This window comes from Phocoena phocoena, chromosome 1, assembly GCF_963924675.1.
Source record: "Phocoena phocoena chromosome 1, mPhoPho1.1, whole genome shotgun sequence".
Classification (NCBI taxonomy): Eukaryota; Metazoa; Chordata; class Mammalia; order Artiodactyla; family Phocoenidae; genus Phocoena; species Phocoena phocoena.
Genome location: NC_089219.1, coordinates 137,456,343 through 137,472,875, shown reverse-complemented (window position 1 = coordinate 137,472,875; position 16,533 = coordinate 137,456,343). Strand labels below are relative to the sequence as shown.

Here is a 16,533-nt window from a genome sequence, read left to right as displayed (position 1 = left end):
ATATGTATAACTGATTCACTTTGTTATAAAGCAGAAACTAACACACCATTGTAAAGCAATTATACTCCAATAAAGATGTTTAAAAAAAAAAAAAAAAGAAGGCCTGTTCTTGTTATTTTCTTCCTCCTCCTCCTTTAATTCATAGTGTGCCCTGCACCTAGCACAGGGAAAGCAAGTGGAGAGAAGTGGGGAAATAATGACATGCAAACCAACAGACAACACTATCACATCCAAGATATTTTTGTCTCCATCCTCAAGTCATTTCATTTCTGTCAAACTCCTTCACTCCAACTAGCATTCCAGGCTGCATCCCAATTACAACTGGTCCCCACGACAAGTCCTAGCCTGGTTTCTGGAGGAAACATTTCTCACACCTTATTTCAAGGGCAAAGCCACTAGGCAACATGGAGATTGTCCTGGGAGACTCAGAAAATGAAGACCTTTATCCCGCAGCATCAGTGCCAGTTACAGTCGCTATCTGTTTCACTGCCTCTGTGCCCAGGTACACAGAAGATGTAAAGACTTTCTGCATTATCTGATCACAGGATATAATTACAGACTGCATTCTTGTTAGCTGCCACCCTCTGCCCTAATCAAGGTGCTCTGACTCATGAGCCATTAGAGTTACATCAAACCTGAAATTCCTGCCAGGATTACAGTCTACTATCTTTCACGGTGCAATATATCTATAGGCAACAGAACAGGAGAAAAGTATATGCCATAATGGGAGATTGGGGAACTAAAGCTTTCAGTAATCTTCAGCAAAATCCTCCAAAAATAATGGATAATTGACAACGGGAAATTCTCCATAATAAAGCACATAACCTCTGACTCAAAGCCAGAGCCCTTTGGGGCTATAAAGAAATTCTCTGAAACAAGAAATCACTAATGAATATCCACAGGTTCATTATAATGAGCTTCATCAGCTCAGTGGCTACAAACACATTTGATCTTCCTACTTTAAACCATGTTCATTTCCACATGAAACATGTGCTCCCCTTCTGAGGTAACCCACACCATCAGTGGGGGAGAAATCTCCCACTGCCCATCAATGGCACAAAGTCAGACATGCCATTTCTTCCCTTCATCCTCTAACCTGGAAAAGTGCAAACGCGTGGGGAACATCTCACAAACCATGAGGGAGCCCCTGGAGATCCACAGGGCAACTGGGCCTGGGCACAGAAGGGTTAGAGCCAGTAAGCTTATGACACAGTGAATGCGGGGTGACATTCCCAGCAGCCAATTCCCTGAGAAAAAGAGAACCCTTTTGTTAGATCTATTAGATGAGCAAAAAAGAAAAAGAGGAATCATATAAAATGTGATACCACATTTTAAATCAAATTAGCATTTTCAAAAAGGTTATGGCATCCACTGCAGCAGAGAATGCCATAAGAAAATAAAATTATCTCCCTGTGCAGACGTAGCTTCCAAGAAAAATGAAACACATTCAGAGTGGGCCGTTGACTTGCCACCATTTTTCTTGCCAAATCTAGGTTATCCTATGCATTTCTTCCCATAAGAACGAGATCTTCCCTGTTAACAACTGGACGAGGTTATCACCACCCCCAACCAAGTCAGAGAGTGGCAAGTCTAAATTAAATCATTCCTTCTATTTAGCTGATCTTTTCAGGCTAATCTGATTAAAGACCAGTATTATGTGGTGTTCAGAGACCGCTAACACAGCACACAGAAGTACCTATTATCCCCCTAGTTCTACAGTGACTTTTTGCAGCCAAGAAAAGATGTATACATCTCAAAAAGTATACTACATGAATAATCAAAATCCTCAAGCACGTTGCATGTGAACATGACAGTTCAAAACAAGCCTTGACATGTGTCCTGAACCTTCCTTTCTGTGAAAATCTGGCCCTTACGTAGAGCACAGAAGTACTTGCCAGACACGAACAGGCATACTGATCGCCTGAGGATCTTATTAAAATGCAGATTCTGATTTAGTAAATCTGAAGTGTGGCTCAGGATTCTGAATTTTTTTTAATTGAAGTATAATTGATTTACAATATTATATTAGTTTCAGGTACACAACATAGTGATTCGATATTTTTATAGATTACATGCCATACAAAGTTATTATAAAACATAGACTATAGTCCCTGTGCTGTACATCACATCCCTGTGACTTGTTTATACTATAACTGCTGGTTTGTACCTCTTAAGCCCCTTCACCTATTTTGCCCCTCCCCCTGCCCCTCTCCCTTGCGGAAACCACTGGTTTCTTCTCTGTATCTGGGATTCTGAATTTTTAACAAGCCTCCAGGTGATGCTGGTCTTTGCTGTCTGTGGGAGACAAAAGCCTAGAAGACTTCGTTCACCTAGAACTAAGATCCCTCCCTTCTGGTATGCTGAAATTTCTGAAGGACTCTATTAATAATAGTAGCTAGTGTTTACAGGGAATTAGGCAGTGTTCTAGGAACCCGACATATATTAATTCATTTAATTCTCCCAGTAACTCATTATTGCCATCCTTATTTTACAGATAAGGAAACTGAGTCACAGAGAAATGAAGTAACTTTTCAAGGTCACAGAGCTGGTGAAGGAACTGAGATTTGAACCCAGACAGCTTAGCTCCCAAGCTTTACTGGTAACCAGTGCTCACACTGACTCCCAGTAAGAAAAAGGAATATAATTCCAGAAAGGAATTAGAAAAGAAGAGAGGTGAGACTAGGAACTTATATGCGGTATTAGAGCAAACGCAGAACCCACAGAAGCGCAATGTGTCCACATGGTCACCACCAGAGGGAATATATATTAGTCAATTACATTGTACAGCCAGGAATAAACAGCAAACATGGTGTGTTTTAAATTTGCGAACAGGTCTCCACTACACACCTTAGCAGATGCTCTCCAAACACTAACAGCCTACATGCTGTAGAAGCACTGTGAAACTTCCAACTATGGGGATGGAAGAGACCACTGGGACGGGGCTCAAGGCCAAGGCACTGAGTAGGATGCCGAAGTCAACTCCCTAGTCTCTCCTTTGAGTCTCTTTGGCGCATTCTGGCCGAAGACAAGGAAAGAGCGCAGTGAAACCCACAGTCGCACCTTGCGCCGCTCGCAACTCCTGCTGTTCTAGGCAGCGTTTTTTACAGCGGAAGAGAAAACGTGAAAAGCGGCGAACGCGTGGTGTAGGAAACGTGCTTAATTTCCCCTCCCGGGAGCCTGGGCCCGGCCGGAAGTGCCCGAGGTGCTGAACCCCGGGGACGGTGGCGCCCTGGCCGCGGGGCAGTTTCGGTGGCGCTGTCCGAGGTACCAACGCTGGCTGCGGGCACACTCTGCCACCCGCGCGGCTTTGTCTACCGCCGGGAAACGGGAGGGCGCCTGTCTAGGTAAACAGGCCCCTCAGAGAGGCAGCACCTGGTGGGTGGGAAATTTTAGAGAATTGTAGAAGATAGGCGGGCGGGGAAGGGGGTGCCGCTGAAGAAATCTCTAGGGACCTGACTAGAGCAGTGTTCGCAGCCGCGGCACGAAAACACAATGAGAGCTGTCGCTTTGTACAGCTCACCGGCAGGCGGGACTGCAGGGACCGGACCCTTCCCCCTCCCCAGTCCCCCTCACCCTAGGTAGGTTTAACTCTGGTACTGTTTGGCCCCAGGATCGCTCCGTGCGGGTAGGAGAGGGAGGGGAGTGCAGGGAGAAGGAGAGAAGAAGCCCAGCCAGCGGGGGCTGTGGGAGGGTTCGAGCAGCAGCAGGAAGAATATCTGCCTAGAGATGCTCCTCCGTTTCTAATGAGGGGTACTGCCTAGAAGCACCACGAGCCAGCCAATCGCCATGCTGCTGAGGCAGGGAACTAGGGAGGAAAGAGGGGAAGGCCAGAGACGAGGGTGGGAGTAGCAGGGAGATGCCCAGACCCCGAGGGGAGTGAGCCACGAGCCTCGCTGCTACTAGAGACCCAACGTGGCTCCAGCTGTCTCCCTGCTGCACACCTGGAGGGTGGGGGAGGGGAGGAGGGAGGATGGGGAAGAAGAGGAGTGGCCTCTTTTGCAGGTGCATCCCTCCCAAGAAATCTCTCTCCACAAGCATCAAAGTCCCATGTCTCCAAGCCTACCCCCACGTATAACACCATCCCACGGGCTTGCTCCCTACTCATCCCCCTCACCATCCAGCAACCCCCAATTCCTAGAGACCTTGCCAGACGCCCATATTCTTCGGGAAGAAAGAGGCAGTGAGATGCCTAGTCAGCAGCCCACATTTGGTGCACTTCATCAAACCTGCAAAGAACCGCTCTCTATGCCCGTTCACCCCGACACCGTTACCATCAGAGAGTCCCCCCACCAGCTCTCTGTGGAGAGCAGTTCCTCTGGAACTAGGGAGAGACAGACTGCTTGCACACCTCTGGGCTCAGCTGACGCAGCACCCCGCTGACGAATGCAGGCCCAGCAGATCTGCCTGGATCCTGGGCACTAGGAGAGCACTCCGCTGATACCCAACCCAGGACTAAGGAAAGGATGGGCCCTGATGAGCTGCTCTTTCATGGCTGAGAAGAGAGCCCAAACTCTGCGTTGTCTGGGCTGTGTCATTAGAGATTGCCTCCCCTGACACACTCATTCACTCCACTTCCAGTGGAACTTAAACTCAGTCCCCAGCAGAGTTAGCTGGGTCCCAAGCCAAACGCCTGCGTTATTTATCCATTTGTCAACTTGTCTACAGGGTTTTGGCTCAGAGCTCTTGAAGCTTCTGAACTGATAAATCCCCTCATGGAGTCTTGACTTTCCTACAAGCTGATAGTGTAGGTGTCTTCCCGGCTGGTGGGGATGGGGGCAAAGGGGATGGCTTAAAGGGAGGGAAAAGGGGGGCTGAGTATGAAAGAAAACCCAGATATTAGGGGCAACCCATTCTATGCAGCTTGTGAAGGGACTAGGGGGCTGAGAATCGAATAAAGCCCAGCGACGAAAGGGGCAGACACCACAACACCATGCACCCAGGGATGCTGGAGACTTCCACGTAGGAAATATCAAAAACCAAAAGTCTTACCTTGCAAAACACTAGTGCCCACATCGGTTTCTACAGCACCAAGCTTGCCTCTTAGGTGCACCAAAGTACAGAGTGCACTTCAGCAAAGAGGCAAATCGGCACCAGGAAAGGAATGGGGGTGCAAACTCCATGCTACGTTTCCCCCCTTACCCGAAGAAATGCAAAGGGGGGAGAGGGGAGCGATGGTGGGCAAGAAAGGATATGGCCAATCGATGAGCTTCTTGGCGTATTTCCTGACAATGTTATCTTCTCCGAAGATGAACAGGGATCTGTTGACGGTGAAACAGTTCTGTCGGACGGGAATGGGGTTGTACAAAGCCATAGTCCGCGCCCTCTGCGCTTTCGACTGCTTGTAGGCGGCCGCCGGCCCGGAGGCCGGTATGGGGGTTCCTTGCCGGTTCCTGCTCTGGTCCGAATCTCCATCTCCCGACCCCGGCCTGCCGACCACCGCCTCCCCGAAGCGAGCCATCCTGAAGTTTAAACAGACAGAATACACACAAAGGTGATCGTGGCCGAACACCCGCACACAGCAACAAGCAGAAAGACACACGGAGTCTCAGAGCCGCATCCAGACGGACTCGGGGACCACCGCCTCCGGGGAGCCTCGCGAGCTCTTCGGAAAGGCGGCCGCTGCAACCCCGCCGCTCTGAACTGTTGAATCTAAATACAACCTCTGCGAAGCTCCATTCCTCAAGGAGGAAAAAAAGGGGGTAAGAGCTTGGGTGTGCTCAGTTTCTGGAGGATATATTTTTTTTTTTTTCAAAATGCCAGTGTGTGGTGGCGTTCAGGGACTGGAGAGGAGACGGGTGGAGTAGGCTGCTCTTCAAACATAGCTCCTCTTCTGGCAGACGCACCACCTAGTTCTGGGAGAGAGGCAGGCACCGGCCCGCTAGGTAACAGTTTGGTAATTTATTGGTGGGGGGAGGGGAAAAATGAAAACAAAAGAACTTTTCAAAAGAAAAAAAAAGACAAGGACGAGGTTATGGTGACATGCTTTATAACGCCAGCCCCCGCAAGTCCATCTGAGAAATCCCACAGCCAAGACTTGGGTCTTTAAATCTGCCAGCACAGACGCATCCAAAGGTTGAGAGACAGAAAGGGAGAGAAGGGGGAGAGCTGTATTGAGGTTGCTGCGTAAACCGCAACGCCCAAAATATCAAAATAAGAAGTCGATCCAACCGGAGAGGGACAAATGACTTCAAAGCTCCTGCGCTTGGGAGAGAAGTTGAGCAGCATCCAGAGAGCCGCGAAGCCCGAGTGCCAGCATCCGCCCGGAGCGCTCGCCGCCGCCGCCGCCGCCGCCGCCTCTCCGGATCAGCATGCAACAGCGATCCGCGGCTGCGCCGGTGAGAGGGCGGGAGAGCGGGAGCGAGCGGGCGGGCGGGCGAGCGAGCACTTGGGCGAGGGAGAAACAGGTTGCAGCTGAGCCCAGCGGTAGCCTGGCACGGGAGTTGTCCAAGGACCGAACTTGCTCACTACCGACTCAGTCTTCCTCTTCCACCCTGGCAGCCCCACTCCGAGGAGCAGAGGAGAAGAAGCGCGACGCCAGGAGGGGGAGAGCGAGCGGAGCGCAGAGGCGCAGTCAGGCGCGTACTGAAGAGCCAGGAGAAGCGGGGGCGGGCCTGGCGAGCTAGGGCGGGGCGGGGATGAAGCCGGAAGGACCCGGCCAACCGCTGCAGGAGGTTCCTGGGACCCGAGGCTGGCTTGGGCTACTGATCGATGTAGCCAGAGGGTAGCGGGCCCCCTCTGCAAAGATCCAGGCAAGAATCGCCTTTCCCCAAGTACTGCTGAGAGGAAACAGGCTGGCGCAGCTGCCGGCGCGGCGGAGTCTCCGCCTGAGAGCCGAGGCCTGGCGGGGGCGCACACGCACGCGCGCACGCTCTCGCGCCTCCTGTCCCCGCCGAGAGGCGCCCGCCGGGGCTGTGCCCCGCGCAGTGACCGGCGCGCCGCCGCCCTAGCCGGGAGTCGAAGCCTTTGCGCTCTACGCGCCCTGCGCCGGGGCCGGGTCGCCGCGCCTCCGCACCTCCCAGGCTCCGAGAGCGCTGCCCCAGGGTTTCCGCAGAGAAGGCAGCACCCTCTTCTGCCCATGTCCCCACTTAGCAGCCTGGAGGTCCCACGAGGGACGCTAGGACCTCTGGGGGCTCCGCACTCTGGTGTTGGAGCCAGCTCTGGCGGGAGCTTCTGCACCCCGCCCCTCTCTAAAAGCGATCTGGGACGACCTCTTGGGTTTGGCTCTAATAGAGCCCTGTATCTCTGGGATACTGAGTTCCGAGGTAGTGAGTTCTAGGCTAAAACGACCTTCTCAAGCAGGGGGATCCTCCCACCCCTATCTTTTACTCCCAAGTCCTCTCCACTGACTTCCTCAAACACACCCCAAGAATGAAGAAAAAATAGAATTAGCGTCTGAGCTGCAGAAGCGGGAATGGTGGACTTCACGCCCCAGAGAACGAGTCCCTGGGTTTAGCAACCAAGCCCTTGCGCACAGGTGAGTCAGTGGTTTGAACTGAAGATAGGTACCAGCTGCCCCCCTGCTTTGACTTGAACGCACAGCCCTATCCAAATCCTCCTCACCTGAGCCATGGACGAGACGGGGTGGGGGTGGGGACAGAGGAAGGAAACAAAGGACTGACCATAGCCCGGAGGCTGGAAATCATGGGTGAGTGTGGATTCGCGGGTGTGGAAGGCAGTGTCTGTGTGTGAGATTAACTGGTGAGAAGAGAGGTGACATCTGAGAGGCACGTGTGTTCCTCGGTGGATGTGTGTGTGTGCTGGACAAGGCCATGTGAGCACTGACACGGGTCTGCTGTGTGAGAATGTATGTGAGTGTGTGTCTGTGTGAAGGGAAAGTCTCTGGTGCTGGAAAACAAAAGGAATGAATGGTCTCAACGCGTCCTCCCCTAGCAGGCACTGCTGCCCTTGGGCATGGCATGTTGACCTTTTGATTCAGGAAGGCCCATTTTAAGCCAAATTACTATTCGAGGTGAGTCAGAGTATTTTGCTTTCCCATTACTGCCTTAGTCCTTCTACCTACCTCAATTGGAGGGTCCTTTTCTGCCTGAACACCTAGTCAGAGTGAAAGGGAAGGCGATACTATGGACCCAAAGTCCCGTCAGCTGTCAGTCATTTAGAACCCGTCACAAGTGGCTCTCTCAGTAGCCCTGTAAACCATACAGGATTAAAAAAGACTTTCGGAAATTATCAAATCCATGCTTTCAGAGGTAGGACCATAACCCATAGCACAAAACTCATTCAAATCATTTGACAAATATTTCTGAGCCCTAGGCACTGTTTTAGGAACTGAGATCACAATCATGGACAAAATAGATGATGATAAAAATAAAGTATACGCTTCTGGGATTAAATTAGATTGTATAACTTTACTGGCTAGAATGCTAGATGGACCTCATTCTCATGCTGCAACTTCATCCCTCTGCTTCGTGTCCCAGCCTTTGCAGGCTAGAGGGTGGCATGCCTGTTCATTCTCAGAGGAAGCAGGGCTCACCAACCCATTACCTCCTGGAAGAAGTTCATGGAAGATCAGGAACCCTTGGCTTGTGTCTTCAATGTCACCTACTAAGCAGAGATCCAGTACTAATTCCTTTTGCTCTCTCTACAATGTCCTGTGTTCTCTGTTGCTGCTGTAATTCTACGGACCTAGAATTCCCAAGACAGGAGGTTATTCACGGAAATGTGAGGACCCACTGCAGTTGAGGCTTACCTTCCTACCTTCTCAGGAGGCAGGGATCACAAATGCATGTGTTGGGGATGATGTGAAGTGTGCTGGGGAGCGTGAAAGCCTCTGTAGGGGAGTTAAAAACTGGGAATTCCTAGAGGGTGGAGCCCAAGAGGACAAAGGCAAACGTGATGGCACAAATGGCTTTGGGAATGGACTTGGCCTGAGGACAGTAATGCTGGGAAGAAGGCACACTCTCACGTTCACCCCCACCTGGCTGTCACAGCTCCTGAGCCCTTTGAGATCTGTGAACTTCTTTCATGCTTTCCGATGCCCCCATTCTCCCAGTCCCCAGAGGGCTACATTTTAATGGCTGAACAATATCTTATGTGTCTTCAATAGTTTTCACTTTATGTAACTCTAACTCCAAACCTCTGAGGTCAGCCTGGCAACACATGTATCACAACCCTGATGTGGTGAACGAATTAAAGAGTCTCAGAAATGTTAAGTAGTTTGTCCACATCTGATAAGAGGCAGATTTTAGACTTCTAACAGATCTTTCACTTGATGGCTTTTTCCAATACCCAGGCTAATTTCTCAGCGGCAGTAATAGTGTGATCCCAAATTGTTCAACATCAAGAGAAGAAACTATGCAATCACGCTAAGCCTATGGGAATGCTGGGCTTACCATCCTGATCAGTGGCCAAATGCTCCTGGGACCACCTGGGAAGATGCTTAACTGGGAACACATCTACTGCCCTCAAGATCCGGGAGGATCCTTAGAAAAAACTTCAGATTAGGTCACTGCCGTAATGCTCTTTGTAAGGGGAACTTGCCATGTCCCTAGTTCCAGTGTCCTCTTAAAGACCCACAAATGGAAATATAAAAAGTCAGCAATTGGGGCTTCCCTGGTGGCACAGTGGTTGGGAGTCCGCCTGCCGATGTAGGGGACACGGGTTCGTGCCCCGGTCCGGGAAGATACCACATGCCGCGGAGCGGCTGGGCCCGTGGGCCATGGCCGCTGGGCCTGCGCGTCCAGAGCCTGTGCTCCGCAACGGGAGAGGACACGGCAGTGAGAGGCCCGCGTACCGCAAAAAAAAAAAAAAATCATCAATTGGTCATAATTCTGATTGGAAACCGGTTTTCTAAAATCCCTTTCCAGCCCAGGAGGAAGAGCAGCCATATTTTCATGTTGTTAGAGCACCATCTACTGGTCATTTGTGAGCATATGCCTGTGAGCTCAGGTACTTGGCAGCCTAGCACCTCGGGCACCACACCTCAGAGCCTAGACATTCCTAGACGTGAGCTCTTGTCACTAGCCCTCTACTCCTGTGGTACTTCGTTGAGGCCCAAGCCCCAAATTTCACCAACAATGCAATCAGCCATCTCACAGTACTTGAAACGTGCAGCCCCACACACTGGGCATGTGAGTACAAGGTACACACACACACACACACACACACACACATACACACACACACACACACACACACACACACACACGCGAGTTAAGATGGTGCAGCCAAAAGGTCTACATGTTTTCCTGCAAGAAGTGACCTGAAAACTAGAAACCCAAAAGGATCCAAGGAAGCAAGTGAAAAACTTTCCTGGAGTATGAATCCCACGCAGAGAGTCCAATTCCAAAGCATTAATAACCCCGCAACTCCTCTACTCCAGGGCACCATTCAAAGTGCAAGCAAGAGAGAAGCTGACTGGTAGGGGGTCCCTCCAGCATCCTCTGGAAAAGGAAGGAAACAAGGTTGCCACGCTCCCCCCAGACCAGGCAGGCCATGGGAGTTTGTACCAAGATGGAGAGATGTGAGTGGCAAAGATGGAGAAGCACTTAGCCTATTTCCCTCATTCATAAAGCTCTTCCCAGATCTGTCAGGTCTTGGGCCATCTTCACAGGAGATTTCAGCCCACCACTGGGGAGTCTGCATACCTTCGCCTCATCTAAAGGTGTGTGCCCTCACACCAGCCCCACTCCCTCATCTCCCCCTACCCGGCCAGTTCCACTCAGATCGCTTATGCTTAAGTGATCAGGGCCCCTTTTGTTCTATTTTTCCCCTGTTGAGCCTTTCCAAGAAATAGACTCTTATGCAAAGCATTGCTCTAAGGAACATAATGCAGAGAGGATTTGGGATTGGGTTTTAAGAAGAAAAGTTGGCAGGAGACCATATGCAAATTCATCGCAGAGCAGAGGAGCATTATGGTGATGCAGACATCTTGGGAGTCTGGCGGCTTCCACAATACCTTACAGCCCTGACTTGGGTGAAAACATAACTTCACATCCTTATGTAATGTCTGTCCCTAGAACCGGCATTTCTCAAACCTATACCTGAGAAACCGCACAGCTCCAACCCTCTATCAGCTAACTATAGATGTGCAAAGTTTGCTAAACAATATTTTTTAAACCATTCATTTATGACAACTCAATATTTCCTGGGTGCCAACCGTGGTAATGTTATCTCACGGCATCTTTGCTGCAGGACTGTTGAGACACATTCTATTACCTGGGACCCAGAGGTTCAGGAACGTGTCCAAGTGTACAGAGACAGGCAACAGCAGAGCTGCATCTCCTGGTAATGAGGTCAGGATTCCTTACAATGTGTGACCACACTTAACATACTGCATGTCAGGATCATGTTTTCCTTGCTTAAGAGTCTGGTCACAGGCATGATCTTAGACCCTGGAGAAGTAAGCCATGACCTTGAGCCAGAGAGTCTCCCAGAGGGTTAAATTTCTAAGAATGCCCATCACCTGTCCCACAGGGCTGTTATGAAGATTAAGTTAGTTAATACATATCAAGCTCTTAGATCAGTACCTGGCACACAATAAGTGCCGCATAAGTGTTTCTTAACTACATTTTAGCTGTGACCACGGTACACACAGCAAACACCGCACATCTGACAGCTTTCTGCTTCTGAAAGCAGACTTCAGAAGTGCATCCCACGGGTGGCTGTGGTGTGTGCAGGATAGATGGAGGTGGAGAGACGTGTAAGTGCCTGAGACTTGGAAAGACGAGGGAAAAGAGAAAAGAAAGCAAAATATTAGAAACCAGAGTCTGAAGACCCCAAAGGTCTTGATACCTGGGAGAGTCATGCTTGTTTACTTCTTCGTTAATTTATAAACGCATTGAACAAATAAGCACTAACCCCTTTTAATGTGCCTGGCATTGTTCCCAGGGATTCTGAGTGTCAAGGATAAATTAGACACAGTCACGGCCCCTAAAAGCTTACGGTCTAAAAGAGAAGAAGGGGAAAACATCCTTATGAAGAACGCTAAGAGGAGGCAGAATGTGGCGGGCACCCTAAGAGAGCACAGGGTCTGGGGTGCTCTCTTAGGGTGTAAGAGAGCCGAGGAGGGAGGTGTCCCCTCGGGCTGGGGCTGGAGGCGGCTGGGAAAACAGAAGAATCAGTGGCACCCCCTGAAAGAGACAGCACTGGAGACCTTGAGAAGTGCTGGGGGACACAAGAGCCTGGGCGTGCAGGGGATGAAAGGTAGGGAATTCATTAAGCAGTCAGCATCTTTCATTTCTTGCAGTGTATCTAGGATCATAAATGAGTCTAGTATTACCACTTCAATCCTCTGTTTTCCATAAGATGAGGTCACTTTTCGGCCTGGACAAAAGTCAAACTTGAAAGACATTAACCCCTATTGGGAAAGTCATTTTGGAGGTTCAGTGTCTAGCCCCAGACAGCCAAGGATGCCTGCCCCATCACTGTGCACCTCAGCTCCCACCCTCAGTGTCCAGCCCTGCTGTCCGGCCGAGGCAGAGGACGGCAGGACCACTCCGCAGAGCTCCAGCTCTGACAGACAGGGGTGAGCCGAGGGTGCCTCGCCATCTAAGGGTGAAAACAACCGACGCAAACACGCCCGTTCATCTGCCCCCTTGGCCTCTTGACTTGGAAAACAAAATACAGCCCACACATTGCAAAGCTTGCTCAGCCTGGGTGGGCTCGGGCTGATGCATTCATTCAACGGAAAGAAAATGAGAGCCTTCACGTGGCATCGTGCTGAGGATGAGAGGGTGCTGGGCTGCATCCTGCACTGACTGGCCGCTCTTGACCCACTCACTCCCCACGTTCCACTCTTGAAGATGATGTCCCACCAGCAGGGAAAGCAGCAGCTCAGAGCCCAAACAGAGCCTAGAGGAGCCCTGCCGGTCCAATGAAGAGAAGTCGCACCCACCCCGCCCACCAGGCTTGTCTCTCACAGGACTCTGGGTTGGAATCATCGCAGATTAAGCCACCACCTGTCCATCACCACACCCTTTCTCTCCCACTCTCTCCTCCGCTGAACAGCTGGTTACACCCACCTGGTATAAAATAATCAGAGTGAATAAGGCGTTCCCATATGATATGGACTTGAGGCAAGCTTTGAAACGTGCATCTGAGCAGACCATACTGGTTCTGCCCCTTCCAACCCCCAGAAATTGCATGAAGACCCCACTGACCTTGTATGGTCTTTGTTTTCCCCTCCTCCTCCTGGACCATCCTGCAGGGTTTGGCACCACTGACCTCCCCTTCTTCTCAGAGGTCCACCCCTTAGCATCCCAGTCTCCACCCCTCCCAGAATAAGAGTAAGAGAAGGACCCACCTCACTGCCCGGTCCTTCTCTTACTCCTCTTATTCCTGTCCCTTTATCATGGGAGGCCCCATGGGTCTGTCCTCAACCCCTTGACCTTCTCTCTGACTTCTCTCCCTTTGGGGTCATGTCCTTACCCACAGTTTCAACTATCCTCTACTTCCACGTCTAGCCTCTATCCCGTAGCTTTCACCTCATTTCCATAGCCAAATGCACAATTAAGTAATGGGTAACTCTGTACCGACTGGGCTACCCACCATCCTCTCAAACTCAATGTACTTGAAAGTGAATTCATTATAATTCCTTCAAAGCAAGCTCCCCCTCCAAAAATGCCACTTTCTACCCAGGTGACATCATTCTCCCTGTCAATCACTTGACTTCAGTGGCTCCTCACTGCCTAAAACATGGCCAAACTCCTTAGCCTGACAACTCAAGACAATCTGAATTCAACCTACCTTTCCAACACCATCTACCCATGTATCAGAGCATTAACATAGTTATAACACGTTGTGCCCACGCCTACCTCAAAACTCTTACTCACAGCACCTGCTTCGGACTGACCCAAGCACACGCTTCCTCTTTTCTGCTTCCCCAACTCCGAGGTATCCCTCAAGGTGTGTGGTTCAGTTCAATTCTGCCTCTGCCATGAAGACTTCCATAACCTCTCCAAGTCAATCTGTGATCTCTACCTCCTATAAACTCACAGAGCTTTTGTATCGCTCATCCGCAGTACCCTGTTTACTCACTGTCATTGTTGCCATGGATATAACTTCAACAGTACATTCCTATTTAAGTTTGCAGTTAGGTATGCCACGTCTCCTCCACTGTGGTATAAGCTTCTCAAGTACGGAAGACATATATTCTCCTTCATTATTACCTAGAGTGCCTGCATGATATTATCGTCATAGCAGGCCTTTACTAAATACACAGTCGACGAATGAATGATTGGGTCTCCTGCAACTCTTTTTGGTGAAAAGAGCTTTGGCATCAACCAGGTAGCTGGTCCCTGTCTGAGGGGCTGCCCTTCTCCTAACACATTCTGCCACTGACTTTGAGTCTCTGTTCTGTTGTCTGATGTTTCCAAGCTGATCTTTCTGAGTTGAGTGTTCATCCTCCCCTTAATAAGAAGGGATGCTTACCTCTCGCGTAGGAGATCAGGTGACTCTAACTCAGGGGGAACTTTCCAGCACAATAACAGCCTCACCCTCATTTTATCCATCATAAATTATGGGGTTCATTCCCCTACGAGGAATATCTCCTGCTCTTTAAAAATGTAGTTGAATTAAGGTTTGGGGAATCAGTTATTAAAAAGAGACATTCAGATCCCTACATAGAGAATATTTTCAGATCCCTTTCCTCAGAAAATAAAACATAGCAGAATAAAATTCTGCTTCAAAAAAAAAAATCGACTACAGAATTAACTGGTTCTATCTCTTCTCTCTACAAAAAAGGCAAATGTCACCATCATACACCTCTTTCCCTTATGAAGAATTACATGTGAGGACTTCCCTGGTGGCGCAGTGGTTGAGAGTCCGCCTGCCGATGCGGGGGACACGGGTTCGTGCCCCGGTCCGGGAGGATCCCACATGCCGCGGAGCGGCTGGGCCCGTGAGCCATGGCCACTGAGCCTGCGCGTCCGGAGCCTGTGCTCCGCAATGGGAGAGGCCACAACAGTGAGAGGCCCGCGTACCGCAAAAAAAAAAAAAAATTACATGTGAAAGAGACACACACACTTTTGACTGTATGCAGACATATGCACTAGCTTCTGATCTGACCTCAAGTTCTGCCAGTCACGTGTCCAAACATATACAAGGAATCTTCCTATGCTGTTGAGAGCTTTCAGACAGACTTAAAAATACAGTACATTCAAAGGTGAAGAATTATAAGCTCTTTTGAAGATTTCTAAATATTCCTAATGTGTCATTTAAAATGGGAAAGATGGAAATGTAATTCTCAATCAAAAGAGAATTTGTGAAATACTCCTCTCTAATACCCTTAACAAGCCAGTCCCTTGGACACACACACATAGGCACACTCACTATACAGCCCTTTCCATTAAAAACTTGTTTTTTGTTTTGTTTTGTTTTTCACATAATCACCCCATCACTCAATCACATTCTTCAAAGAAATTCTACCAGATGTAAAGTGGTCAGATATTAATATAATCACCCAAAGCTTCCTATGATGCTATTCTCCCCTTGTTAAAATAATCTCTATTCTCCAATAAGTCATAATTTCATATGAAAACTTCCAGGACTATAAAAAACAAAGAGAAAAAGGGACATGCGTCAAGCAAGCAAAGAATAATTACAAAGAAAAGTACTAATTAGTGATAATACTAATTGCAATAGGTATTAAATACATATTATGTGCAAGGCACTGTCCTAAGCCCTTTACTTTCCTTATTTCTCAGAATAATTATATGTGGTAGGTATTATTATAATCTGCATTGTACACATCAGAAAAGCAACACTGAAAGAGACTAAATAATTTCACTTAAGGTCAGATAGGTGGTGAATGACATTACAGAAAATCAACCCTAAGTCTGTTTGACTCCAAAATCCATTATCTCCACCACCACACTGTACGGCCTCTCACTGATATCATTAAGAGATTCGGGGTGGTCACTTATTGTCATGATGACCCTACAATTCCAAGAGGCAAGAAAATGTCCAGACACTACAGCAGGTTCTGAGAGAGCCCAGAATAAGCGAGTTATGTGTGTGTGAGGCAAGACAGAATTATCCCTCAGTCCTGGTTGGGTTTATTGCCCCACCTGCGGAAATGACAGCAATAGCGCCTGCCATCTGAATCTCAGGAGACTATTGACAGACCAACTGTGAAAAGAGACTGTCAAGTGCATTGTATTCCAATCCATGCTGGTACTATTAGCCTGACCTGCCTCAGTTCTGCATTGCTACGTCCCCAGGCATAAGCCATGCAAGAACTGAGTCCTCCTTCAAAAACTGTTCAAACTCTCCAAAACTTCTCAAAATCCAAAGTGTATATCAGTGTGCACTGTTTACTCACGATGAACATGGTTTTCTATCCCATTTACTTGTTATCCAATGAATGGCCAAATCTACCCCAAATGCCCCAGCCCCTGAGCTCCCTGGTGGGTCACTCTAGGTAGCTATCTGGAAAAGTTTTCGGCCCAACTCTGGAGGGGTCACTGAGGGAGAGAAGGGAGAAAGGGAGAGGAGATGACGCCCAGCAGCAGAGAAGGAGGGTACACGGCACTGCAGACCCAAATAATATTAGCCAGTGCTCTGTGTTCAGGAAAT

General features: G+C 49.2%; 1 protein-coding gene across 3 annotated transcripts in view; it reads right to left on the bottom strand.

Moving 5' to 3' along the window:
* Nucleotides 1–5,458, bottom strand: part of CACNA1E (calcium voltage-gated channel subunit alpha1 E) — a 297,634-nt gene extending 292,176 nt beyond the window's left edge. For all 3 annotated transcript variants that reach the window (XM_065890348.1, XM_065890357.1, XM_065890366.1), the window contains exon 1: nt 5,193–5,458. In XM_065890348.1, the coding sequence (XP_065746420.1) occupies nt 5,193–5,458 (266 nt within the window). The remainder of the gene's footprint in view (nt 1–5,192) is intronic.
* Between the last annotated feature and the right edge of the window lie 11,075 nt (nt 5,459–16,533).